The 26,910-nt window shown below is 44.7% G+C and overlaps 1 protein-coding gene across 3 annotated transcripts in view; it reads left to right on the forward strand.

Annotated features, from left to right (window-relative positions):
• Positions 1–26,910, forward strand: part of CHN2 (chimerin 2) — a 426,701-nt gene that overhangs the window by 368,650 nt on the left and 31,141 nt on the right. For all 3 annotated transcript variants that reach the window (XM_068236077.1, XM_068236078.1, XM_068236079.1), the window contains 2 exons: positions 3,647–3,820; positions 20,343–20,420. In XM_068236077.1, the coding sequence (XP_068092178.1) occupies positions 3,647–3,820; positions 20,343–20,420 (252 nt within the window). The remainder of the gene's footprint in view (positions 1–3,646; positions 3,821–20,342; positions 20,421–26,910) is intronic.

The following is a 26,910-nucleotide window of genomic DNA, read 5'->3' on the forward strand; positions in this document are numbered from 1 at the left end:
GATGATTTTTGTACCGACATAACAGCCCTGTTTAAGATTCTCCAGGACAGAACATTATTGAAGTCCTCCCCTGGTGACCTCCTTGTCTGACAATAGACTCTGCCATTTAAGGAATCCATTGGTTGTGTGAAACGAACATGGTCTTCTTATGTGTATTTCTGTAGCTGTGCCTTAGATGACTGAAGAAAATACCACTATTACATGCTACTTTCCTTCACCCCAGCAGTCGTATTGAGATATTGACTGTCATGAGACGACATGGCTGCCCCAGACATAACAGATTCATTCTTCCAGACTCCGTATTTAGACTTGGAAACATTCATGGGAATTTACACTTGGAGTCAAACATTCTAAGATTCTATATTTGGCTTCTGTAAGAAATCTTGCTCTAAGTTTACAAAAATATCATCCGAATTTCCCAGCAGTTCAGAGGCTGGAGTCAAGTTCTGAACTGACCCGTATGCTCAATAAAAAGAACACAAATATGTGCTTAAGAATTGCCATACAGCACTATGGAATGTGACATGACCATTAGCTGTGATGTGTTGCCAGCCCAGATGAACATCCTGCTGTTGTGTTATTCTTGTAAGAAAGTCTTGACTGTCTATTCTGTCTCCATGTAACTGAAATGATTCATTTATGGGGTTATAAAACTCCATAGTACATATTTCCCAGCTAATCAGAAAGGACTGGTGGAGATTTTCAGGCTTATCTCAAAATTCCCCCAAGATATTTATTTAACATTTCATAGTAAATAATGCAAAAAGTTTTAGCCTGATGGCCTTTCTCAAGTGCTTACACACCAAAACTGTGAAGACATTTTTTTTGACTCAGCAAGTCATTTTATTGGAAAAAATAGAGGGATACAGTACATCAGTTACTCTGCACAATCGTGAAGACATTTAAAGTGAACCCGAGGTGAAAATAAACCGATGAGATAAACAATTATATTTATCCTCCCACTTCTATAAATACCTTTTTTTTAAGTATCCAGTGCTTTTCTTTTATATTTAAACATTTACAAAGTACCGGTAGGTTGAATGTTTTACTGTCTCCAATCAGTGTTAGCCTATTAAGTGTCCCAGAGTTAGAATAAGGTCAATAGTTTATCTATTTTATCTCTCCCTGCTCTCAGAAGTTGTATTCTGCCAGGAAAACGTTTATGGCTGTAATTTGCCAGTCAGTGATGTTTACTATTTTCCAGACAAGGTACCGACAAGACAGAAGCTAAGCTGTCACTTCCTAGAAATTAACTCTTTTAGGCAGCAAAATAAAACAAGTAAAACAGCATGGTTGTTAATATTTTTTTTGTACGGTACATACACATTTATCTCATTATGCCACATATCGCCTCGGGTACACTTTAAGTACAATATACATTTACAAAGAAACACACCCCAAGGAAAGGACACACCCTTAAAGCGGAATGAAACCCAACATTTCTTCTTTGCTCTAAAGGATTATTTACAGCATATTAAATACCACCATCATTTCTTTTTACTAGAACAGCATTCAACTAGTTAAACACAGGACTTACAAGCTCCCTGCAGGGAAAGCTGGACGCATCCGAACTGGAGATAACATTATCTTGTGTTTACTTCATTGTATCAAGTGCAGTGTTCTCCCCAGAAATTTTTTCCAGCCGGGTGGCATGAAATAGTAGCCAGGTTGCATGAAATAGTAGCCGGGTGGTGCGAGATGGGAGAATGCAAGGTCAGTGCTTCTGTGTGTAACTCTGCTTACAGCATAGGAGGTGGTGAGCCGAAGACAGCCGGGTGCTCAGCAAAACTAGCTGGGTGGAGCACCCGGCTAAAAGAGACTGGGGAGAATACTGAAGTGAGGAATGTAAACATTCTCTGACTTTGTAGACTCTCCTGAACACAGACACTAAGAAAGCATTTCTGCGTACATTACAAGATGAATAAACCAGTTATGAATAAAATGCAAAGGCAGCTCTCATAGCAAAAAAATTGTACTTTGGGAACTTGTAATTTCTAAAGGAATAATACAACTTATGCACAAAAGCAAATATGATAACTGTATGGGATATAAAAAATAGGAAAACATGTTTTTATTGAATATTATGTCAGAGTTTTATACTGCTTTAACGGAAAACCTATTTAAAGGTGAAGTCATTATTGAGTCAATTTTGGACAAGTATACTCAGCTTTTTGATCCAGCAGGTCTCTCCTCTCAGGGCAGTTTGAGAATCCATTCCTACTTGATGGCATTGCCTTTAAATCATCTCTCTATTAAGAATGTGCCTGCCCCTTAGGGGTTGTGTCTATGTAAATGTATATTGTATTTAAATGTCTTCACAGGGGATCGGTTGAAAAGGGCGCCCGAGCTGCCTGTATGAAAAGGGCGCCGCCATAGACATCAATGTTATTTCTGGAAATATGGACTACAAGGTGTAGAAAAGGGCGCCCAAGTTTTGATATAGGCTACAAGTGGGCTCCCCTTTGTAGCCCATATTTTTTCGGCTACAAGATTTTCGGCTACAAGCGGGCTCCCCTTTGTAGCCCATATTTTTTTCGGCTACAGTAAGGTGCCCCTCTGTAGCCCATATTATTGACTTTTTTTGTAGCCGAAGTTTTTATATGGGCTACAAGCACTGTAAGCCGAATTATTTCATTCCCCCACTATCCATGGCGGCCTGGAGGGGGAATAGTAATTAACACATCCCGGAGTTCTTTTCTAGCCGAAGTTTGTATATGGGCTACAAGCGCTGGAAGCCAAATTATTTCATTCCCCCACTATCCATGGCGGCCTGGAGGGGGAATAGTAATTAACACATCCCGAAGTTTTTTTGTAGCCGAAGTTTTTATATGGGCTACACCAGGCGCCTTGTTTTTTTTGTAGCCGAAGTTTTTATATGGGCTACACCAAGCGTCTCTTTTGTAGCCGAAGTTTATATGGGCTACACCAGGCGCCTTTTTTGTAGCCGAAGTTGGTATATATATGGGCTCCACCAGGCGCCCTTTTTTACCGGCGCCCTTTTCATGTAGACCCCTTCACAGTTTTGGTGTGTTAGCACTTGAGAAAAGGTCATCAGGCTGAAACGTTTTGCATCTTTTGCTATGATATGTTACATAAATAGGTAGAATTGCTTAATCCAAGTAAGGACCCAGTCGCTTTCTCAGTCCTGCAGATAATAATAATCCGAACATTTTTATAACGCTTTTCTCCTGTCGGACTCAAAGCGCTCAAGAGGCCACCCTGCAGTGTTAGGAAGTCTTTCCTTGAACTCCTTATTGAATAGGTACTGACCCTAGCCAGGATTTGAACCCTGGTCTCCCATGTCAAAAAAAGTGCCCTTAACCAGTACACTATGGTGTCATGGCACAAGGGAAGAAGTGGCAAGGACAGGCATGAAAGAAAGGTGCTCAGTCAGCCATGGACCAGGACTCTCTGTAATCTATGTCCATGGGCTGTATGCATTGTAGATACATAAAGTGACATACGCCTGGAAGACTAGTTCATGTGTCTGGCAAGGTATAAGAACCAAGTACCATGTGACCAGCTCAGTTCTACATAACAGGGCTAGAGAGTGTTTTCTTTTATCTTGTACAGTGTGCTGTGTTGTTGTTACCTCATTATATAGCACACACTGTTTTGCTTACTAGTTTTATCCCTTCCTTTTCAGACTGCGGATTGAATGTACATAAACAGTGTTCCAAATATGTGCCCAGCGACTGCCAGCCAGATTTGAAGCGCATCAAGAAAGTGTACAGCTGTGACCTCACCACCCTTGTGAAAGCGCACAATGCTCCAAGGCCCATGGTTGTAGATATGTGTATCCAGGAGATCGAGCAGAGAGGTCTGTATTCATCCCTGTTCATTACTTATAAAGATTAATCTCGGGCCTCCCAGCCTTGATCTGATCTTCATCCCTCCTCTCCTGAGACAGGATGGCCTGAATCTGATGAAACACAGCCAGTTGCAGCTGTCTTGCTGCCCCCTGCTGTTGAATTTACCCTATAAGACATAGATTGCTGTAAGTGGGAAAATTAACACAATATGGGCTGTTAATAAAGTCCCTGCGTGAGTCTGTGATTGAGAGAAAACTTCTGATACCTATTCATGAGAGATTGCATATGCAGGTTGCTCTAAATTGAGTAAATATAAGTGCAAAGACGTAAGCAAGGTTGCATGTGTGGGTGCTAATCAGGTGCTACAGTACTATAAATATGAATTTACTTTAAAGTGGATCCGAGATGAACTTTTACTCATTGCATAATTGTGTTCCTTTCCTATTGTTTATAGGACATTCCTCAAGCCAAATACTTGTTTTGTTTTTGTTTTAATACTCTAATTCCCTATAAACTAAACAACCCACGTCCACAGGTTTTCAGAGAGCCAAGGCATTTTCAGACAGTAGCAAGGGCTCATGGGAGCTCAGTTTGGGAAGGAGAAGGGGTAGGTATTACTAGCCAGAGATTTCAGATTCATGAGGAGGAGGGGGGATTATGTGTTTTTTTTCACAGGCTTGAGTGCTCAAGATGCAGATAAGACTGCCTCTGTGTAATGTTTATAAACAACATGGCTGCTGTCATTGTATCACAGGAAGAAATAATCATATTCTATTAAAGCGGTTTGCAGCTAGATTTGCTGTGTAAACTATCTAAACTTTAGATAAGATATATAGACAAGTTACTTGTTATAGTTAGTTTTTCATCTCGGATCCGCTTTAAATAAGTCTATACTGGAGTTTAAAAAAATGAAAACAAAAAGTGATTTTTATCAAATATAAATACCCTGTTCCTCCAAATGAAGACCACCGCCGATTACAACTGTAAAGATAGGGACCCTGAAGTGAGAGGGATATGGAGGATGACATATTTATTTTGTTTTAAGCAATACTAGTATCCTGGCTATACTGCTGATACTCTGTATATAACACTTTTAGCCATGGACCCTGAACAAGCATGCAGATCACATGTCTGTGACTGAAGTCTGGCTGAATTAGCTGAATGCTTGTTTCACGTGTGTGAATCAGACACCACAGATGCATGGAAGAGCAGCAGGACAGCCAGGCAACTGGTACTGTTTAAAAGGAAATAAAGATAGCAGCCCCCATATCCCTCTCACTTTGGGTGCCCTTTAGGCTCATCTCACTTTTCATGCTGGCATTTGTCTTGCAGTTCTCTTCATAGAGCTTCATGTGACATCATTGCCTCGGGCCGTATACCATATATTTACTGTCAGGGAGCGAAAAACATCATCCTTAAAGGGAACCTAAATTGAGGATATGGATTTTTCCTTTTAAAATAATACCAGTTGCCTGACTCTCCTGCTGATCCTTTGTCTCTAATACTTTTAGCCACGGCCCCTGAACAAGCATGCAGATCAGGTGCTCTGACTGAAGTCAGACTGGATTAGCTGTATGCTTGTTCCAGGTGTGTGATTCAGCCACCACTGCAGCCACAGAGATCAGCAGGATGCCAGGCAACTGGTATTGTTTAAAAGGAAACATCCATATCCCTCTCAGTTATGGTTCCCTTTAAAGTGCACATACCTACTGTATCCTACAGACATTGAATAATGTAACCATTTTGATATCATTATTGAATCCATCCCTCCCTTCCCAATGCCTCTCAGGTTGTCCCCTTGCCTTCCCTCCCAGCTGCTCCCCTGTCTCATCCACCCCTCGCCTCTTTTGCTCCTGCCACCATTGATGAAGTCAGCCTGCTGCTAGTGGCTTCCCCCCCCCCCCACATCCTCTCCCTGTGATCCGGTACCCGCGAATACTCTTCGTCCCCACTTCCCTGACCTGGCCCCAGTCCTCACCTCCTTGTTCAATCTCTCCCTTTCCACAGGCATCTTCCCCAAAGCATTCAAACAGGCCACTGTACTTCCCCTGCTGAAAAAACCCTCACTCGACCCATCCCTACCCTCAAACTACCGCCCAATCTCCCTCCTTCCCTATGCTTCTAAACTCCTCGAACGCCTAGTCCACCAGCGCATTACCCAATACATCAACACCAATACCCTACTTGATTCCCTACAGTCTGGATTCCGACCTGCACACTCAACTGAAACAGCCCTCGCCAAGGTGGTCAACGACCTTACCCTTGCCAGGGCCAAAGGCAGTTATTCCATCCTGCTCCTCCTTGACCTCTCTGCAGCATTTGACACTGTTGACCACTCCCTCCTCCTCCAATCACTACAGTCCATGGGCATCCATGGTCTTGCCTTGGCCTGGATCTCATCCTACCTATCCAATCGCTCCTTCACCACTTCCTTCAATGGCTCCTCCTCAACCCCTGCCCCCCTCTCAGTTGGGGTCCCCCAGGGCTCTGTTCTAGGCCCCCTTCTTTTCTCCATTTACACTTCCTCAATTGGCAAGCTTATCTCCTCCCTGGGCTTCAATTACCACCTTTATGCAGATGACACTCAGATTTACCTCCATACCCCCGATCTCTCATCCACCACCATAAACAAGGTCTCCTCGTGTCTCTCAGCAATTTCCTCCTGGATGTCAGCTAGGTTTCTAAAGCTTAACCTAGACAAAACTGAGCTCCTGATCTTTCCACCCCATGCTGCTGCACCCATCCCAGATTTTCACCTCACAATCGACAACACAACCATTGTCCCTACCTCTCAGGCCCGCTGTCTGGGTGTCACCTTGGACTCTGACCTCTCCTTCATCCCACACATCCAAAACATCACCAGAGCCTGCAATTTCCACCTCCGTAATATCTCCAAGATCCGCCCCTTCTTAACCCCGGACACGACCAAACTGCTCATCCATGCCCTCATCATCTCCCGCCTTGATTACTGTAATTCCCTCCTTTCTGGCCTCCCCCTGAAACGCACTGCCCCCCTTCAATTAGTGATGAACGCGGCTGCAAGACTCATCCATTCCTCACACCGCTCTGCATCCACATCTCCCCTTTGTGAATCCCTGCACTGGCTCCCTATCCGTTTCAGGATAAGTTTCAAGATTCTATGCCTGGCGTATAAATCTGTGCACAAAACCTGCCCTACCTACATCTCGGAGCTTGTTCACAAGTATACACCAGGTCGCCCCCTCCGTTCCTCCAACGACCTTCGCCTCACCACCCCACGCATTTCACACTCCCATGCCCGCCTGCAGGATTTCTCAAGAGCTGCCCCCACCCTCTGGAATGCCCTTCCACCACCCATCAGACTTGCTCCCTCTTTCAACACATTCAAGCAAGCCCTCAAAACCCACCTCTTTATGATGGCCTACCCACCTCCTACCACACAGTAACTCTCTAAGGAATATTTAACAGCCCCCCCTAGTGTTTCCACCCCTCCCTTTAGATTGTAAGCCTCTGGCAGGGTCCTCCACTCCCTAGTGTAATCTACAGGATCATGTGCTCCTGTCCTATGACAGCCTGTACTTGTATTACTGGGCCTACCTAACCAGCCCATATTGCATGATCATGTATTTTGTACAATTTGTATGTATAACTTTGTTCTATGTGTATAACCCTATGTATGTTATCCTTGTATCATTGTATATATTTATTGTCCAGCGCTGCGTAATATGTTGGCGCTTTATAAATACAATAAATAATAAGAATAATAATAATAAAAATAAATCACTTATCAGTGATTTTTACTTTTTTCATCTCAAAAGAGCAAATCTTTCAGAAGGTGCTGGTTTTTTAAAGGACAGCTGAAGTGAGATATGGAGGCTACCACATTTATTTCCTTTTAAGCAATACTTTTTGCCTGGCAGTACTGCTGCTCTTTTTTAGCATCAGTAGTGTCTGACTCACCCACCTGAAACAAGTGTGCAGCTAATCCAGTCAGACTTCAGTCAGACATCTGCAGTTTAAAATATCTGCAGCGCTATTGGCTTACATAACTTCCGTCACCGTGGATACTTGGCCAATACGGTGCTGTCGCCGTCGCGTCAGATTGGATACTTCCGGCGCATCACTTGGTATCCAATCTGAAATTCCCCATACGGTTTCATTGCTTTAGCGTTACCCTGTGGTAAGAAAGGGTAACACAACGCAATGAAAACGTCACAGCGTGAAAGGGTCCTTAGAATCTCTAGCCAAGTTTTGCTTGAATGTTGTACCTTCCCCTCCACAGCTTAGCATGCATGTTTCATGCACCTGTCAGTGGTACAGATGTCAAGGAGATGCCAATTATCCGACCTGCATGCAGATTTCATGCAGGCTGGAAATAGACCAATCCAAATTAACAGAAAGTACAATAGATTGTCCCATTTCCAAGCAACAGGGCCGGTTCTCTCATGAAGCAAGGTGAAATGAGGCGGCAGAGATTACAGGGGCAGCATTTTTGTACTGTGTTTACACTAACAGCAGGGGTGTCAAACTCAAATACAAAGTGGGCCGAATTTGTACACTGGGACTTAGTCGTGGGCCAATCTCAATGTCTACTGGCCACCTTCCTCCCTTATAAAGTTCCCAGGGGTCTAATGGCCCCACTTCAGCTCCTATACAGTTCCCTGGTGTTTAGTGGTCCCCTCCCCTATACAGTTCCCTGGTATCTAGAGGTCCCTACCCTTCCCTATACAGTTCCATAGTGTTTACTTATTTCACACATCTCTCCCATATGGCTTCCCTGGTGTTCTAGGGCTATACCTCCAATATAGCTTCCCTGGTGGTCTAGAGTGGGCCAAACATAATGCAAAGTGGGGACACCCTTTGAGGGCCAAATTTGAAAGCTCCAAGGGCCAGATTTGGCCCGCGGGCCGGAGTTTGACATGTATGATGTACATAGAGTAGGAACGAGACTCACAGCCAGCCAGCGTGCTATTGTGTTGAGCAGCAGCATGTCATGTGAGAACATTAAATGAAGCAAAGAAAATTGTTGGGTGCTGTGCGATCATTACAAATTGGGTGGGGGTGGGAGGCATCTTCACAAGTTTGCCTCAGGCAGCAAATAGTCTAGAATCGGCCCTGCCAAGCAGCATATAATTTGCATTAGATTTGCATACAAACTGGAAAAAATTGCATTTCATTGACCATTTCTAGTGGCTACTGCTGCATGCAAAGCTTAATAGGCTGCAGGACAATCCCTGCACAGTTTCGGATTAGTGATGGTCATGTCTAGGAGCACTCATGGAGAAGCATGTGATCAGTTTGGTCAGGTGATGGATTTGTAAGTCTTTGATTTGCTAGTCACGATCATGTGCTAAAGCAGGATGTGATCACAGCAAATCAGAGCTTTGTGAATCTATCAGCTGATCAAACAAATCACATGCTTCTCCATTACCCTAGACATGTCCATCACTATTGTGGATCATTGCTTGTGTGTTCTAGTCATTCATATGGAGTCATTCAGTCTTAATATACGCTGTTTATTAGCTTATCAGAGGTCTTACAGGTCTGCACAACTTTCCATTCTAACCATTGATTTCTATATGCCCTGTGGGGATCACTGTAAATCACTGTGACATTAATGGATCATTTGCACCAATTATTGTATCATTCTCCAACTTAAGCAAATGAAACCATGCAGAAGCAATATTATAGATGGCAAGAGTACACATGCATAATGAGTCACTGGAAAGTTATGACTTTTTTACCTAATGCGCCTCTTTCTTTCTGTGTATAAATATAAATGTTTCATCTTGTAACCTTTCAGTGAAAGTGCTTTGAAGTGCAATAAACTTGCTACCTATTCCTTTGCTCTATGGTCTTTACATTTCTGTTTTATAAGTCATCGCTACTTTCTTATTTAATGCCCCATAAATACAGCAGTACTGCAGCCTGCATATGCTCTGCGTGATTATGGGCCTCACATACTAAGGTTCACTCAGGGCCAGCTCTACCATAGGTCCAACCTGGGCAATTTTCCTAGGGCCCCGAGCGCTGGTAGGTCCCCCCAGGTCTCCTGCTGACTTGTGCTCCCCGGGGCCTCTGCAAAGGTTTTGTCAGCATAGCATTTCACCTGTCCAGGGTGGCGCGCTGCTTCATTAGTTCCTGTGCTCTTGTCTTCATTCTCATCTGGCCGCATCTTTTCAATAACCTGATGTATGTCATTACGTAATAACATGTGCCAGGTCACTGAGAAGAGGCTCTTCTGCGAGGATGAAGATGAGAGCCCATGGAGTAATGGAGCATCGCGCCCCTCGGGATAGGTGAGTTGCTATGCTGTCCCAAAAATGTTCAGGGGCACCAAGAGCACAATAGAGGTAGGGAGGGGATCAGGCAGGGTGGGGGGAGAGGCGGGGCAGCAGACATCTCGGGGGTCCCGGAGGATGAATTTGCTACTGGGGGAGGAGATATTGTAGCTAGAACCAGCCCTGGATTCACAAAGGTGCGGTACACTAAAGATTATTGGAGAACATGGCAAACTCTGGAGTTATTGAAATGTGTCTGCCATTAGGTTGCAGCAGTTTTTAACCTCCGCTTGGGAAATACTAGAATAAAAGAAATACATTGGAATCGTGTGCTCACACCTACAGTTGTCAGTTTTGGAAATAATTCTGGGTTGAGCTGGATTTCAGGTGTTACTGCAGGTACATACACAAGATTACAGTGCCAATATTGCTATTTCACTCGTGTATGAATTATTGTCTGATATGACACAAGTGAAGGTTGGAAACTTCTGCAAACTAATAGCAGCCTATCCCACTTTGCTGGGTCTTGTAAACTGTTTTGGGTGAAAATCAAGTAGTACAGCTGTCAAAGAGTGATGGGCATGTCTAGGAGAACGCATGGAGAAGCATGTGATTTGTTTGATCAGCTGACAGATTTGCAAAGCTCTAATTTGCTGTGATCACATCCTGCTTTAGCACATGATCACAGCTAGCAAATCAGAGAAATACATATGTATCACCTGACCAAATGAATCACATGGTTCTCTGTGTGTTCTCTCTGTTCTCCTAGACATGACCATCACTACTGTCAGAGGCCTTCCCATCAACCGTCCACCTAGCTCAGTGTTTTTTAATACCTGTCCTCATGACCCACCAACAGTTCATGTTTTGTGGAAATCTATACAGTTAGTTTATCCACATAACTAAGACACTAATTACCCCCTTTGTGCATATGTGAGGCTACCTGTAGAACTTGCACTATAGGAGGGTCATAAAGACAGGTTTGGGAAAAACTAACCTAGCGAGATCCTACTTGGCCTACTGCTTTTCTCGTTCCTGCTTTAAAGAGACACTGAAGCGAAAAAAATACTATGATATTATGATTTGTATGTGTAGTACAGCTAAGAAATAAAACATTAAAGAGAACCCGAGGTGGGTTTGAAGAGTATTATCTGCATACAGAGGCTGGATCTGCCTATACAGCCCAGCCTCTGTTGCTATCCCAAACCCCCCTAAGGTCCCCCTGCACTCTGCAATCCCTCATAAATCACAGCCACACTGCTGACAAACAGCTTGTCTGAGCTGGCTGTGTTTATCTCTATAGTGTCAGTCTGCTGCTCTCCCCGCCTCCTGCAGAACTCCAGTCCCCGCCTGCATTCCTTCCCTCCCTGCTGATTGGAGGGAAGGGACGGGGGCAGGGACCGGAGCTATGCAGGAGGCGGGGAAGCAGCTGAGACTGACACTGTGGTGATATATTGGGGTGCGGATGCTGTTAAGGATAATACAGTAATATATTTTCATTTTCCCATTTTTATATCTGCTGTGGTATGTCAAAGGTGTAGATATGCAGGCTAGATTCATGGACTGTTCATGTATTTGTGTGGGTGGGTCACTAGACCTACATTTGCATCTAAAGAGGTCTTCAGTGAATAAGACCAGTCACCTTCAATAGGCAAGGAAGCAGCTCATTAGTCCACTAGCAGTCACTTTTGATCTGCTGTCCCAGGTGTGATTGTCTGCGTCTGTCTACAGGATTACAGGCAAACTGCTACCTGTAACCAAAATTCAATCTTTTCATGGATGTGCTAAAATACACTTTAACCAAGGAAATAATGTGGAGGAAGCTTTTTGATGTCTGCAGAGTTCAATGGGTGAGATTGTATCCTGCCAAACTTCAAGAAGCTAAAACAGGAACCCCCTTTGAAGTTTGCATATCACAAGAAAGATTATGACAAGCGTTCGGTGATGTCACAAACGGGGAAACTGCATTAGTTCCTGGGGGCTGGACATTAAATGCCCCAGGGGACACTTCGGACTATTTAAGCTGGCCCAGGACAGCCACCGGTATCTTCTCTCGGAGGTAGCGAATAGCTAGGGATGATCGCGACTCCTGGTCGAAACGACGTCCTCCCGTCAAACAACGTTCTAACCTAAGCTGGTAACGTTCTTTTTTCCCCCGTTTATTTTTACGCAAATATCCGTGTGTGTTATCTTTGTAACTTTTATCTTGTAACTATTTTTACTTTGTTTTTTGTAATCTTTTTGTATATATTAAGTTTTGCACTGTTCTATGTTTTTCTGGAATATTAAATTATTATTTAATAAGCTTGACTTCTGCCGTACTAAACTAACACTCATAGCCTAGAAGAGACTGAAGTGTAACTGTGTATAAGTTCATGCCTAATTGTACGCTTGAGCAACACTACCGTATGAAATTGTAATTGCATTGTGTGTGGGGGCGTTTGTCATACGTTGGCCTAAGCGCGCAGCTGACCCAACGTACGAACAACGCCAGTGCGAGTAGCAACAGCAGAGTGGCTAACAGTATCGTTCGGAACGACTGTTAGTGGGTCTTTGCTTCACGACAGTGTAAGATTGCAACTGTGTGTGTGTGTGGGTGCGTGGCGTTCCCGTATTTGGCCTAATCGCAAAGCTGACCCAAATACGAAAACGCGGAGTGCGCGCTGAGGACTCGACAGCAGAGTGGAAGTGTCTAGCGAACCGCTAGTGGTGGCAGTGAGAGGTGTTCTGAGGGGTCCCAGCCTTGTTTTAGCTTGACTAAGGCTGCTTCCCCTCTCAGTCTGGTCAAACCCGCAGTCGGGAACCGTATACGCAGGCGTGCCGCGGGCCGGTTCCTGACATAATTGGCTGGCAGTGGTGGGATCGTTAGTACATTAGTACGCAGTTTAGCTTGCTATTCTGAGTACTAAAGGCTGGAAGCTTGCTAGAAGCAACTAGCCTACAGAAGTCTACTCAGTGCAGAATCTATATACGTTTTTTTTTGTTCAAAGATACACACGTGGTATTTTGCTTTCCCTTCCCCCCCCCCCCCTTTTTTTTTTCTTTTTATTTTTTGCAACACGATGGCTCAGAAAGCATCCAGCTATGCAAGGCAAAACAAAGAGATACTACTCAACCTGTGTGAGCACAAAGGCATCGAGACGGTGAGCGGCCAGACTAAGGAGCAGTTAGTTCGTGCGCTCGAGGAGTATGATGAGGCAGAGCGAGCCCGTGCTTCAACGTCAGCGGATGCAGCTCACGACACGCCAGAGGAGGAATCGCTCCCGCCACAGAATGCGAGGGGAGACGATGTCCTGGATGATCCACCGAACACGGAGATGACATCTCTGGAAGCTGATCTACAGCTACTGAACTCGGCTGATCCTGAACTGCGCCTAAAGCTGATCCTACTGCACCGACAGGCAGAGAAGGAACAAGCGGCACGGCGACACCAGGCCGAGAGGGAAAGAGCTGAACGGAGACACCAGCTGGAGCTGGCTAAACTTCAGCAGCAGAACCGGTCTGCTGGACCCGCAGAACGCGAAGGTGAGCGAGTCCACAGAATCCCCCTGGATAAGTTCCCCGCTATGGACAAGGACTCTGACATAGACACCTTCCTACAGGGGTTTGAAAGGACTTGTCGGCAGTATGGGGTGCCCCGTGAGCAGTGGGCAAGATACCTCACACCAGGGCTGAGAGGCAAGGCCCTGGAGGCGTTTGTGAGTCTCCACCAGGAGGAAGAAACAGACTTTGAGGCAATTAAGAAAGCCATTATTGCGCGATACCACCTCACGCCAGAGGTGTATCGAAAACGTTTCAGGACAGTGCAGCGAGGTCCTAATGACAGTTACCTGGATCATGCGTGCAACCTGCGCACTGCCTTCCAGCAGTGGCTAAAAGGACTGTCAGTTGAAACCTTGGATGCCCTGAAGGAGCTGATGATAAAAGACCAGTTCCTACACACCTGTCCTGTTGAGGTCCGGCTGTTTGTGCTGGATCGAGAACCAAAGACAGTGGATGATGCTGTGGAAATGGCCGATTCCTACACCGCCCATAGAGCACCCGAGTCCCGGAGGACTACTACTCCCAGCTGGCGGGGAGAACCGAGTGCTAAACCTGTGTCACCCAGCACCCAGAGGAGGCAAGCACCGCTGTCTCCTGAATTTAGGCAACCAACCACTGACACTCGGAAATGCTTTGTATGTGACAGGGTGGGTCATATCAGCATGACTTGCCCAGAGAGGAAGAGGGAGGCCCCAAAATCCAGTGAGGCCTCAAACCCCAGGGAAGTCCCAACTGCTTTGTGTGCTACGAGGAATGCCACTGGCTATGCAGAGAATCTGCAGCTTGTCACGGTTGGGGGTACAGTTGCCACTGGGCTGAGAGACACTGGAGCAGAAGTGACTCTCATACATCCCCAGCTTGTGAACCCAGAGCAGTACATACCTGGGAAAATGATTGCTGTCAGAGGAATTGGGGGTGTCACCCCAGCAATACCCACCGCCTTGGTCCACCTGGATTGGGGGGCCGGCAGCGGACTGAAAGAAGTTGGGGTAACTGACAAAATCCCCACCAACGTTTTGCTGGGTACTGACCTGGGACGGTTAGTGGCCCGGTATGAGCCTACCCCAAACCCTGTGGGGCCTGCATCCCCAGCAGAAGTCCAGGACTCTTGCAAGGCACTGTTGGATAATGCTGTGCAAGTGGGGAATGCTGGCGAGGCCCCAGGGGCTATGGACTGTATGCTAGGAGCCAGCCCTAGTGAGTCTCCAGTGCCTAGGCCTGGAGTGGGACATGTTGATACAAAGAATGCAGAAATTGATAATGTCATTTGTGACGCACGGACTATCGAGGCGATCGATGCAAGAACTGTTGATGCTACTTGTGAAGTGCTGAGTAGCAATGTGTGTAATGATACCGATAATGTGGATGTTTTATGTGATGTCCCAAATGACAATATATGTAGGGCTGATAATGCTGATGTCATATGTGTTGTACTACATAATGCTGTGTGTCATGTGGACACTCCGTCAGATGCAGGAGTAACCAGCGGCGCTCGCTGGGCTGCAGCAGGTGGACTGTCCACTGAAGGGGCAGATGGCACTAGGCCAGATCCTTCCCCTTCAGATGGTTTCCAGACCAAAGGTGATGTGGTTTATAATACGTGTAATGTGGACGCTCCCTCCGCTGCAGTGGTAACCCGCAGCGCTAGCGGGTCTACAGCACAGGGACTGCCCACCGAAGTGGCAAATGTTGCTGGGTCAGCCACATCCAATCCGGAACCTGGCCCGGAGGGCCCAGGAGCCTCTCCGTCTGCAGCCTTCCTGGAATGTGTGACAGGCAGCACTGAGCTCTCTGGGGCTGTTCGATTTGACAGCAGCCTGGAAGAGCTCAGGGGGCTAGCCAGCAGGTCACCAGCTGGGAGGGGCGGGCTGAGAGGGTCCTGGGAAGTTATTCCCTCTGAGCTGTCCGAAGTGGAGGAGGCAGACCGGCAGATAATCGTTCCCCAAAGGGACCGAGAGATAGCTCCTGCCACTATAGAGGAAGTGCGTGTAGCGACGGTTGGGACCCTTCCCCAGCTGCAGCACCGTCTCTATGGTTGCGAATTCACGGTCGTCACTGACCCTCATTCCCCTGGTTGGTTACGTCCAGTTGCCAGGGGCAACGACACATTGCAGCAACCTGACCTAGCTTTCCGGTCCTGTAGCTTGGAGCTAAAGGGTTACCCCACCCGGCCAGGCCGTCAATGTAGGCTTTGGCAGGATGATTCGTTAGACTCACCTGCAAGCGCTATCTGGAAGGGGAGCAATCATGGGAATGCGGACGGGTTGTCCCGTCAAGCAGAACTAACAATGTAGGCGCAGGCAGGATAATCTGGGAAGATCATCTGCCTTGCCCCATTCTAAAGAGGGGAGGTGTGGTGATATATTGGGGTGCGGATGCTGTTAAGGATAATACAGTAATATATTTTCATTTTCCCATTTTTATATCTGCTGTGGTATGTCAAAGGTGTAGATATGCAGGCTAGATTCATGGACTGTTCATGTATTTGTGTGGGTGGGTCACTAGACCTACATTTGCATCTAAAGAGGTCTTCAGTGAATAAGACCAGTCACCTTCAATAGGCAAGGAAGCAGCTCATTAGTCCACTAGCAGTCACTTTTGATCTGCTGTCCCAGGTGTGATTGTCTGCGTCTGTCTACAGGATTACAGGCAAACTGCTACCTGTAACCAAAATTCAATCTTTTCATGAATGTGCTAAAATACACTTTAACCAAGGAAATAATGTGGAGGAAGCTTTTTGATGTCTGCAGAGTTCAATGGGTGAGATTGTATCCTGCCAAACTTCAAGAAGCTAAAACAGGAACCCCCTTTGAAGTTTGCATATCACAAGAAAGATTATGACAAGCGTTCGGTGATGTCACAAACCTGGAAACTGCATTAGTTCCTGGGGGCTGGACATTAAATGCCCCAGGGGACACTTCGGACTATTTAAGCTGGCCCAGGACAGCCACCGGTATCTTCTCTCGGAGGTAGCGAATAGCTAGGGATGATCGCGACTCCTGGTCGAAACGGCGTCCTCCCGTCAAACAACGTTCTAACCTAAGCTGGTAACGTTCTTTTTTCCCCCGTTTATTTTTACGCAAATATCCGTGTGTGTTATCTTTGTAACTTTTATCTTGTAACTATTTTTACTTTGTTTTTTGTAATCTTTTTGTATATATTAAGTTCTGCACTGTTCTATGTTTTTCTGGAATATTAAATTATTATTTAATAAGCTTGACTTCTGCCGTACTAAACTAACACTCATAGCCTAGAAGAGACTGAAGTGTAACCGTGTATAAGTTCATGCCTAATTGTACGCTTGAGCAACACTACCGTATGAAATTGTAATTGCATTGTGTGTGGGGGCGTTTGTCATACGTTGGCCTAAGCGCGCAGCTGACCCAACGTACGAACAACGCCAGTGCGAGTAGCGACAGCAGAGTGGCTAACAGTATCGTTCGGAACGACTGTTAGTGGGTCTTTGCTTCACGACAGTGTAAGATTGCAACTGTGTGTGTGTGTGGGTGCGTGGCGTTCCCGTATTTGGCCTAATCGCAAAGCTGACCCAAATACGAAAACGCGGAGTGCGCGCTGAGGACTCGACAGCAGAGTGGAAGTGTCTAGCGAACCGCTAGTGGTGGCAGTGAGAGGTGTTCTGAGGGGTCCCAGCCTTGTTTTAGCTTGACTAAGGCTGCTTCCCCTCTCAGTCTGGTCAAACCCGCAGTCGGGAACCGTATACGCAGGCGTGCCGCGGGCCGGTTCCTGACAGACACTACAGATGTAAACACAGCCTTACAGCACGGCTGTAATTTATGAGGGATTGCAGAGTGCAGGGGGACCTTAGTGGGGTTTGGGATAGCAACAGAGGCTGGGCTGTATAGGAAGATCCAGCCTCTGTATGCAGATAACATTCTTTAAACACACCTCGGGTTCTCTTTAAGATCAGATACATCAGTCTAATTGTTTCCAGTACAGGAAGTGTTAAGGGAAAAAAAAGCCATTATCTCTACGACTTTCGACTTTCAAAGTCGTGGAGAGGGCTGTTTTCTGACTTTTATTATCTCAACTGTTAGTTAACTATTTACTTTTCCTCTGGCAGAGGAGAGGTCATTAGTTCACAGACTGCTCTAAAATAATCATTTTGAATGCTGAGTGTTGTGTAATCTGCACATATTAGAGAATGATGCAATGTTAGAAAAAACACTATATACCTGAAAATAAAAATATGAGAATATTTTCTTTGCTGCTAATCTTCTAGTAATTATTCATAGTACACAACCAATTCATTATATCATATATTTTTTTTCGCTTCAGTGTCTCTTTAAGCTGCAGCAAAGCATCTCCTGCTTTCTCTCCCCCTCCTCCCTCTCCATAAAACAGAATAACCTGCTCAGCAGATGGCTACACAACTCATTTGTACAAGGATGGAGGATACATTGTCATTCAAAGTGATTATTAAAAATCATTATGGGAGACATTTATCCAAAATGTGTTTTGCAGCTCCGGAGGGGTTTTGTAAGTCAGGCTCTATGCTTTCTTACCTCCACTGTAGATTGCAGGCGCATTCCCACAGGTGTGTGATTAGGTGCAACGGTCAATCTACCGGAGAACAGGTAGATAAGTATCCAACAGACATTCAAGATGACCAGCACTCTTATAAATAGTATCAAAACCCCTTCATATTTTTAATTAACAAAATTAAACCAGTAAAGAGTAGTCTTTTATTGAGCCTTTACATATTACATTAATCACAGTTAAGAAGATGCAAAGTCCATTTTATCTAGAATGGAATGTGTTCTGCAGCAACAAGCAGCACCTTTTTGTCTTGATAAAGGGCAGGAGGTTACCCGAAACAGGCCAGCGTCTGTCGCCACTAATTCACATGCTTACCTGATGCTGTATCTTCCACTGTTGTTGCAGAATACATTCCGTTGTAGCTGTTCTAGATGAGATAGACTTTGGATCTTCTTAATGGAGTGTGATTGCTGTAATATGTAAAGGCTCAATTAAACGTCACGTCGCCAAGAGCATCCTGTGCAGACGCCTTGCAGACCCTTTATTTGTATACTTTTTTGAATAAAAATTCAAGATTTTTGATACTGCTTATCAGAGTTCTGGTTATCTTGAATATCTGTGCTTTCTTACTAATATCCTTTAAAAGGATTAGAATTTTAATTTTAGAAGTAGAAAACCTGGGGCAACCTTCCTCCTCTGACTGGGAAAAATGTCTGCTTTAAAGGAAACCTGAAGTTACTTAATTAAAAGAAAAAGTTTCACTTACCTGGAGTTTCTGCCAGCCCCCTGCAGCCGCCCTGTGCCTGCGCTGTCCTGGAACGATCCTCTGGTCCCCCGCCACGGCTAAGGTTCATTATCGCCGACTTGCAAATTGACGGGCACTGCGTTTGCCGCGCGTGTTCTTGTTAGCACTCCCGTCGCCAAGAGCATCCTGTGCAGACGCCTTGTACTGTGCTTGCGCAGTAAGCTCCTGGCAACCTGAGCGCGAACAAGGGCGCATGTGGTCAGAACCGCGCAGGCGCAGTGGCCGCCGACATGCAAGTCGGCAATAAGGAAACATAGCCGCGGCGGGGGACTGGACGACAGCGCGGGCACAGAGCGGCTGCAGGGGGCTGACAGAAGCCCCAGGTAAGTGAAACTTTTTTTTTGTTGTTTTAAAGGGAACCTGAAGCAAGTAAAATTATTTAAAATAAACACAAAATGTACCTGCAAATGAATATTACATACTAACCTCACCATCAGTTCCTCTCAGAAGCTCACCATTTTCTTCTTACAGTCATCCCTTCCAGTTCGAACAATATTTTGTCAGAACTGAAATATACCAGTTGCTGTCAGTTATATATCAGCAGCAGTCAGTTACAACTGAATGTGCAAGGTAATGTCCATGTTTCCCTATGGCTCAAGTGGGTGAAATTAAAGTTGACAGTGTGTTGAACAGGAAGCTGTTATGTGTTAATGGCTAGAGATGTTGCGAACGGTTCCTGAACCGTTCGCCGGCGAACATCTCTAAATCTCTGGGCCTTGTACTACTTCCGGGTCGCTATGACCCTAAGTAGTACGCCTGCGCTGGCCCGGCAATGCACGTCCTAGATCGCGCTCCTGTTCCCGGGCACTTTCTGTGCATGTGCGTGACATCATGAGTGACGTCACGCTCATGCGCAGAGAGTGCCCGGCAACAGGAGCGCGATATAGGACGCGCACTGCCGGGCCAGCGCAGACGTACTACTCCGGGTCATAGCGACCCGGAAGTAGTACAAGGTCCAGAGAGTTTCGCCCGACGAACGGTTCGGGCCATCTCTAGTAATGGCCATTTTCAAAATAGAGGATGCAGAATCCCATTGATCACAGTGGACAAATAGGACGCAGGAGAGGAGAAAGAGATTGAGGAGTAGACTACACAGGAGGAAAGTATGACCTGTGTATGGTTATTTTGACTTTTTATTTTCAGTTCAGGTTCTTTTTAACTAACTTCAGGCTTCCTTTAAATGTTCATCAAGGCCACCATCACTGGAGACACCCTCAGAAATTTTCATTGGGGTCTGTACAGCATTTGCTTGACACAGCTTTACTAGAAATCCATGAGCTCATAAGGTGGGTTGTGATGTTGAGAAAACTGACAGGTGTGGTTTATGTTTTTCACCACGTTATAACCAGACAATAATATGTTGATGAATGCCTTTAATGTTAAATGATAAATGGCTACAACCGTTTTTCCTGTGTCTGATCATAGGTTTGAAATCTGAAGGGCTGTACAGAGTTTCGGGATTTACGGAGCACATTGAGGATGTAAAAATGGCCTTTGATAGAGGTAAGTTACAAATAATCAACAGGGAAGGTAATTCACTTACTAGGCTACATACGCCAATCAGAATAACATTACAGCCACTAAGAGGTCATGTGAATAACCTGTTACAGCAGAGGGGCCCACCACGAACTACCGGTAGATCGCGATCTAGCTATTGGGCTACAGTAAGACAAAAGGAGAAATCGAGAGCCCACAATAGTGTAATATGTTATGGCTATGTATTTGTGAGTACTTTGCATGAAATTTCAGTTACACCTCGATTTTGCCTGATGAAGCGTGTCATACCTACGAAACATGTTGCTTTGTGGAGTATACAATAAAGTTCTTCTATTTTGAATCATTGAATCATTTGAATCTATTTTGAAGTCCACCACTACCTCCCATTTTAAACTACCGTAATTTAATGCATTTACCCTTCTTGGCGCCTCTGCTTTACCACTCCTGTTACAGTGGCAACTTTCAAGCTGAAAAATTGTGTGGCTAACTCATCTGGTCTAATAAATCACGTGGGTGTTAATTTGGCATGTACTATCTACCTAAAGACTGCTGCAGGCCACATACACCCCTTCATAGGCATAGGGCACCTTAACATTTATTTAAACTAATCACTGTCCTAATTGTAATTAATTTTCATATGGTAGCAGTTGTTTGCGTATTTTTTCCCAGCAAAGAACTACTACTGAGGTCCATAATTAGCAAAAAGGTTTAATTGTGAAATGAACTTAAGGGAACAATTCTCTGATCAATAAGTAATGGGGGTCTGTTACATAAGCAATGTAAATACTGGGAAATTCAATGTGTCCTATCTGCACAGGTTAAGTTTAACAGGGTTAAAGAGGAACTCCAGTGAAAATAACGTAATGAACAAAAGTGCTTCATTTTTACATTAATTATGTATAAATGATTTAGTCAGTGATTGCCCATTGTAAAATATTTCCTCTCCCTGATTTACATTCTGAAATTTATCATATGACGACATTTTTACTGCTGGCAGGTGATGTCAGTGGAAGTAGCTGCTGCTTGTTTTTTTGACAATTGGAAACAGCTGTTATTTCCCATAATGCAACAAGGCTCCCACAGTGTGATATCAGCACCATGGTCCTGACATCACACTGTGGGAGGGGTTTCAACACAATATCAGCCATACAGAGCCCCCTGATGATCCGTTTGATACTGTCAATTTCTCATGGGAAAGGGGGTATCAGCTACTGATTGGGATGAAGTTCAATCCTCGGTCATGGTTTCTCTTTTAATTAATATACTCATATGGCTGGTATGTTTATAATGAAAGAATGGAAATGTAGGTACTGCAATACAGCCCTACTGTACTCCAAAATCAATCCAGTTGTTTTATTCCCGGAAGGACAGAAACAGATGGCTAATGCTACTATCTTGTGTGAGACCACATATTTACAATGGGTGGTTGAATACAAGTCTGAAAGATGTCCTTTAATACTGTCATAATGTAATGCAAGGATGTATTATTTCTGTGAAAATGAAGCAATAGTTTATGAAGCATTGTGGCAGCTCATCTTGTATTTGATGTAATGAAGAATAGAGAGCTGCCCACAGCTGTGTTCAGTGAAAGGATCCCGTCTGTGTGTGACAGGCATCTTTTATGTAGATGGGGCAGGGCCAGTACTGGAGATTATACTGTACATGCAAGAACCATTCTGGGCTTATTGTGGCTGTTGTGATATATGTTAGCAGTAGATTAGTTATACACCAGTGTTGTATTTCTCTACAAAATGCTGCTGTGATGTGACTTTCCTGAGGTAGGAGTGTTGCTGGGAAACTCCATTAGCGCTCTAATTAAAGAACCACTATAAAAAAAATGTATAAGAAGTACATTTCTCCAAGGGTAAAATGCACCTTGAATTACCTTTTTCCTATGTTTCTGTCACTAAAGCTTGGTACACACATACAATTTTGATTGGTCAATTTTACCACTTCCATGTAGTATGAGAGCTTACCTAAACAATCTGTTAATAGTATTCAAAACCTTTTAGCCCTTATACTACATGGAGGTGGTAAAATGAGTCAGTCATTGGCCAGTCAAAATTGGATGTGTGTACCAGGCTTTACAATAGGCAGTGACAAATATGACAAATCTGACAGGTTTTGGACTAGTCCATCTTCTCACGTTGCATTCTCAGGATTTTCTTAATTTTCCACTTACTGAATGGCAGTGGCTCAGTCTAACTGCCAAAATAATCTGCACGTGAGTAGGGAAGCTGTCTGGCATCCTTATATAGATCCTTTCCATTGAGTGCTTTTTCAGTTAATAAAGTAGAATAAAAAATAAAGGTAATACTGAGAATCCCCCATCAGGAAACTGACTAGTCCAAATCCTGACAGCTGCTGCTTTAAATTTTAATTTTTTTTGCTGTAATGGTCCTTTGAGCAATTTTTGCACAAGCTGGTTTTAACTGAGATACTAACTGAGATACTAGAGTGCCAATATTTAACTTATGAAAGGTAATAATAGTAAAACAAGTGAAAGTAAACTGTAGGTATAGTTTAACTACGGTACATATTAGTATGTTCCAAAAACATCCACGTGAATTGATTGTTACATACTGTGTGGGAGACATAGACATAACCACAGAGGGTAGAGACAGAGACATAGAGGGTAATAAACTTTCAGCACTTTTGCCAGGACACTGTCTTCATGGAGTTTGTATGTTCTCATTGGGCTTGCTTGGGTTTTCTTTGAGCACTATGGTTTCCTCCCACAATCCAAAAACGTACGGATAAGTTAATTTGATCCCCACAAAATAGGCTTTGGTCAACAATAGGGTCATAAGGGTGTGACTATGGCAGGGATTAGATTGTGAGCTTCTCTGAGAAACATTTAGCTACATCGCTGTATATCCTGTAAAGCTCTGTGGGAAATGTCAGTGCTATGTAATTACACAATATTAATAATAAAATAATAATATATAGTTCTGTAAAATGTTAAATTATCACCACACACACACACACACACACACACTCTCTCTCTCTCTCTCTCTCTCTCTCTCTCACACACACACACACTCACACACGCACACACACACTCACATACACACTCACACACGCGCACACACACACACACCACTCACCACACACACACACACACACACACACACACACACACCACTCACCACACACACACACTCACACACACACACACACACACCACTCACCACACACACACACACACCACTCACCACACACACACACACACACCACTCACCACACACACACACACACACACACACCACACACACACACACACACACACACACACACACACACACCACACACACCACACACACACACACACCACTCACCACACACACACACACACCACACACAGACATATGTACACATACACACACACACCACACACACACACACCTAAAGACCTAAAGCCAAATAAACACTTAGGACTTTTGGAGGATCAGTTATGGTGTGACCACTGTACAGACACCCTCTTCAGCTACATGGCTGTATATCCTGTAAAGCTCTGTGGGAAATGTCAGTGCTATGTAATTACACAACATTAATAATAAAACAATAATATATAGTTCTGTAAAATGTTAAATTATCACCACACACACACCACACACACCACACCACACACACCACATCACTCACCACACACACCACTCACCACACACACCACTCACCACACACACACACACACACATATGTATATATACACATACACACACCACACACACCACACACACACACACACACACACACACAAACACACACACACACACCTAAAGACCTAAAGCCAAATAAACACTTAGGACTTTTGGAAGATCAGTTATGGTGTGACCACTGTACAGACACCCTCTTCAGTTTCTGGATGAGCAGAGTGTTCTGCCCTATAAAAAAGGAGGGGCAAACAGACAAGTGGCACCACTTTGTGCATATATACTTTTGAATTCCCAAAGTGATAATTTGAGTTGAGTGAAAATGATCCGAATAGCAGATAGCTAGACGGGAGGCCAATATCTTTAGGGGCACCTGTAAATACTCTAGCTTTTTAGCTGACATGATCACCAACAATCATATCTGGTGATGGAAGTCTAATGTGTGTGTGTGTGTAGCTGAAGTTTAAGTCTATGGATGGATGAGTGAGGGGTGAGTTAGGGGGGTTCCATGATTGTGCATTTGTTTAAATACCTCCCAAGTTGTTGTGTGAAAATATGATGATCCTGTACGCCAGACTTTATGATAATTTCTGAGTTACACTGTACATAAGAGGAAATATTGGAGTGTAATGCTCCCCGTCCAGCTGTTTGGTGCTGAAAAGGTGCTGAATGTGGGTGTTCGAGTTCCGAACCATGAAGGTCCCGCAAGCTCATGGTGAACAGAACTCATTGGAGTGTGGAGGGGCTACAAAGGACCAAAAAGCCCTCTTACTAAAATGTTATGCAAAACAAAAGTTTGCCTTCTTAAAAGAGAAGGAATTTGCATTACTTCAGGTTGGAGTGAGCATTTGATGACTCCCACGATGCTCCACTGCTGAATATGCAAATCTACCTATAAGCCCCAAAGTCAGATCACTCCTTGCTGACTACTGTAGAAGATCTGCCTATAGGCAATAGTTTTTTTCCAGCAGAATGTGAGTGAAGGCTACTTCTACTGTCAGGTTTATATTACTGTTAACTGGAGAGACTTCCCCTTTCCATCTTCACTTTCAATGTGGTGGTCACATATAGCGTGGAGAATGGCAAAATGCCACATCTCTTACCATAGCCAGACTTTGGGATAAATGTCGCAGTGTTTCTCAAACCTGTCCTGGTGACTCCACAACGGTGCATGTTTGCAGGTCTCCTCATGTAGCTGAGACACTAATTACCCCACCTGTGCATAGGTGAGGTTACCTGCAAAGCATGCACTGTTGGGGAATCCGAGGACAGGTCTGAGAAACACTGGCCTAACGTTTAGTGAAAGCCATAACAAAGCTACAGTAGGTCGCCTTCAGGCGGAGGGAAGGTGAAGCATCCTTAGGACAGAGGGCTGGAGTCCAGTTTCACCCCCAACAAAGAGCAGACCCTTCTGTTCAATGGAGTCTAAAGCGTCACAAATGCTTTCTGATATTGTAATCAATCCTTGTAGTACCAATAAGATGTCACTATTAAATATTCATGCAGAAGCTTATTTGGAAAATGGTTTTGGGTTTCACAAGGAGCCTTGCTTTTTAGAAAAGAAAATTGTAATCATGCTGCTGCCCTTGGTGAACAGAAAACGCAAGCTGAACTTTGCTAATAAATATATTTTGGAAATGTTCAACTAAATATTGGTCAAGTTAAATGGAACTGTAATACAGCAAAGTCCCTCTTATCCAGAACTCAGGCAGCCTGGAGTCTCAATTAACCGGCATGCCGATGGGATACTTAGGACCTTTTGGGGGGGGGGGGGTTGCAGGTAGTAAAATACTCACCGAGCCTCCAGCGACATCTTGCAGCCTTCCTATAGCTCCTAGTGGCTACCAGCATATGTGCATTGCTACCGGGGCTTGTCATGTGACCCAATGTGGGTCAGGTGACACACCAGATTCCATGCACGGAGGATGCCGAAAAGCCGCTAGGAACAACAGGAAGGCTGCACAACGTCCCTGGTGAGTTTTTAGGGACAGGTTTGTGCTACATGTATCTGGGCATCAGGCGATTCCCGGGAACATGTATTCCACAAGGACAAATTTTATGATTGTAATATGCAGCAATCCTCTTCTTTCTAAAGCTCCGTGCACACGTACAAGGAAAGTCGCCAGCATGGGATAGTTACCCAATCCCTTGGGCAACCGTATGGTGCTGACACTGTACAGACATGTCCGTAGCCTGGAGGCTAGCAACGAATTCTGTTGCTATGTGAAGGGCGGAGGTAAGACAGAGTCACGTCATGCAGCATTGGGGTGAGAGGAGAGAGCAATGCCTTCGGGCAGTGATCAGCCATCTTGATCCGCCCGGCAGTTCGCTGGCCCAAAGAGTCAAAGGCCACTGTACACATGCTTGATTCTTGGCCATTAGCAACCGCCTCGGCCAAGTATCATCTAGTGTGTGTATGGAGCTTAAATCATGAATTTTAAATGTCACAGTCAAGTACATATTTTAGAGTATATGGAGAGTTTCCTATTTTTTTTCTACCTCGCTTTTTCTCCCATTCTTCAGGGTATTTATCAAACTCTGGTGATGAGGAATAAAGCCTCATATACATAAGGACTATTCTCTACAGAGATAGGGACTCGATACCCCGGACAATGGTAGGGGCCAAGTGCTGCAGAGACATGTCACTACCCTAGTGGCTAGCGGCATGTATCTATTATGGAAGGGGGAGGAGAGGCCGCAGCCCATGATGGAGCGGCTTCCAGAGGGTAGGTTGAGTAGATGAACAATGTGGCCAGGGGTCAGCCAGACATTACTAGAGATTCTGCATGCTAGACCCGCTGGATTAAACTTGGCTGAGGTGGCCATTAGAGACCGCCCCGGAT

Source organism: Hyperolius riggenbachi, chromosome 5 (assembly GCF_040937935.1).
Source record: "Hyperolius riggenbachi isolate aHypRig1 chromosome 5, aHypRig1.pri, whole genome shotgun sequence".
Classification (NCBI taxonomy): Eukaryota; Metazoa; Chordata; class Amphibia; order Anura; family Hyperoliidae; genus Hyperolius; species Hyperolius riggenbachi.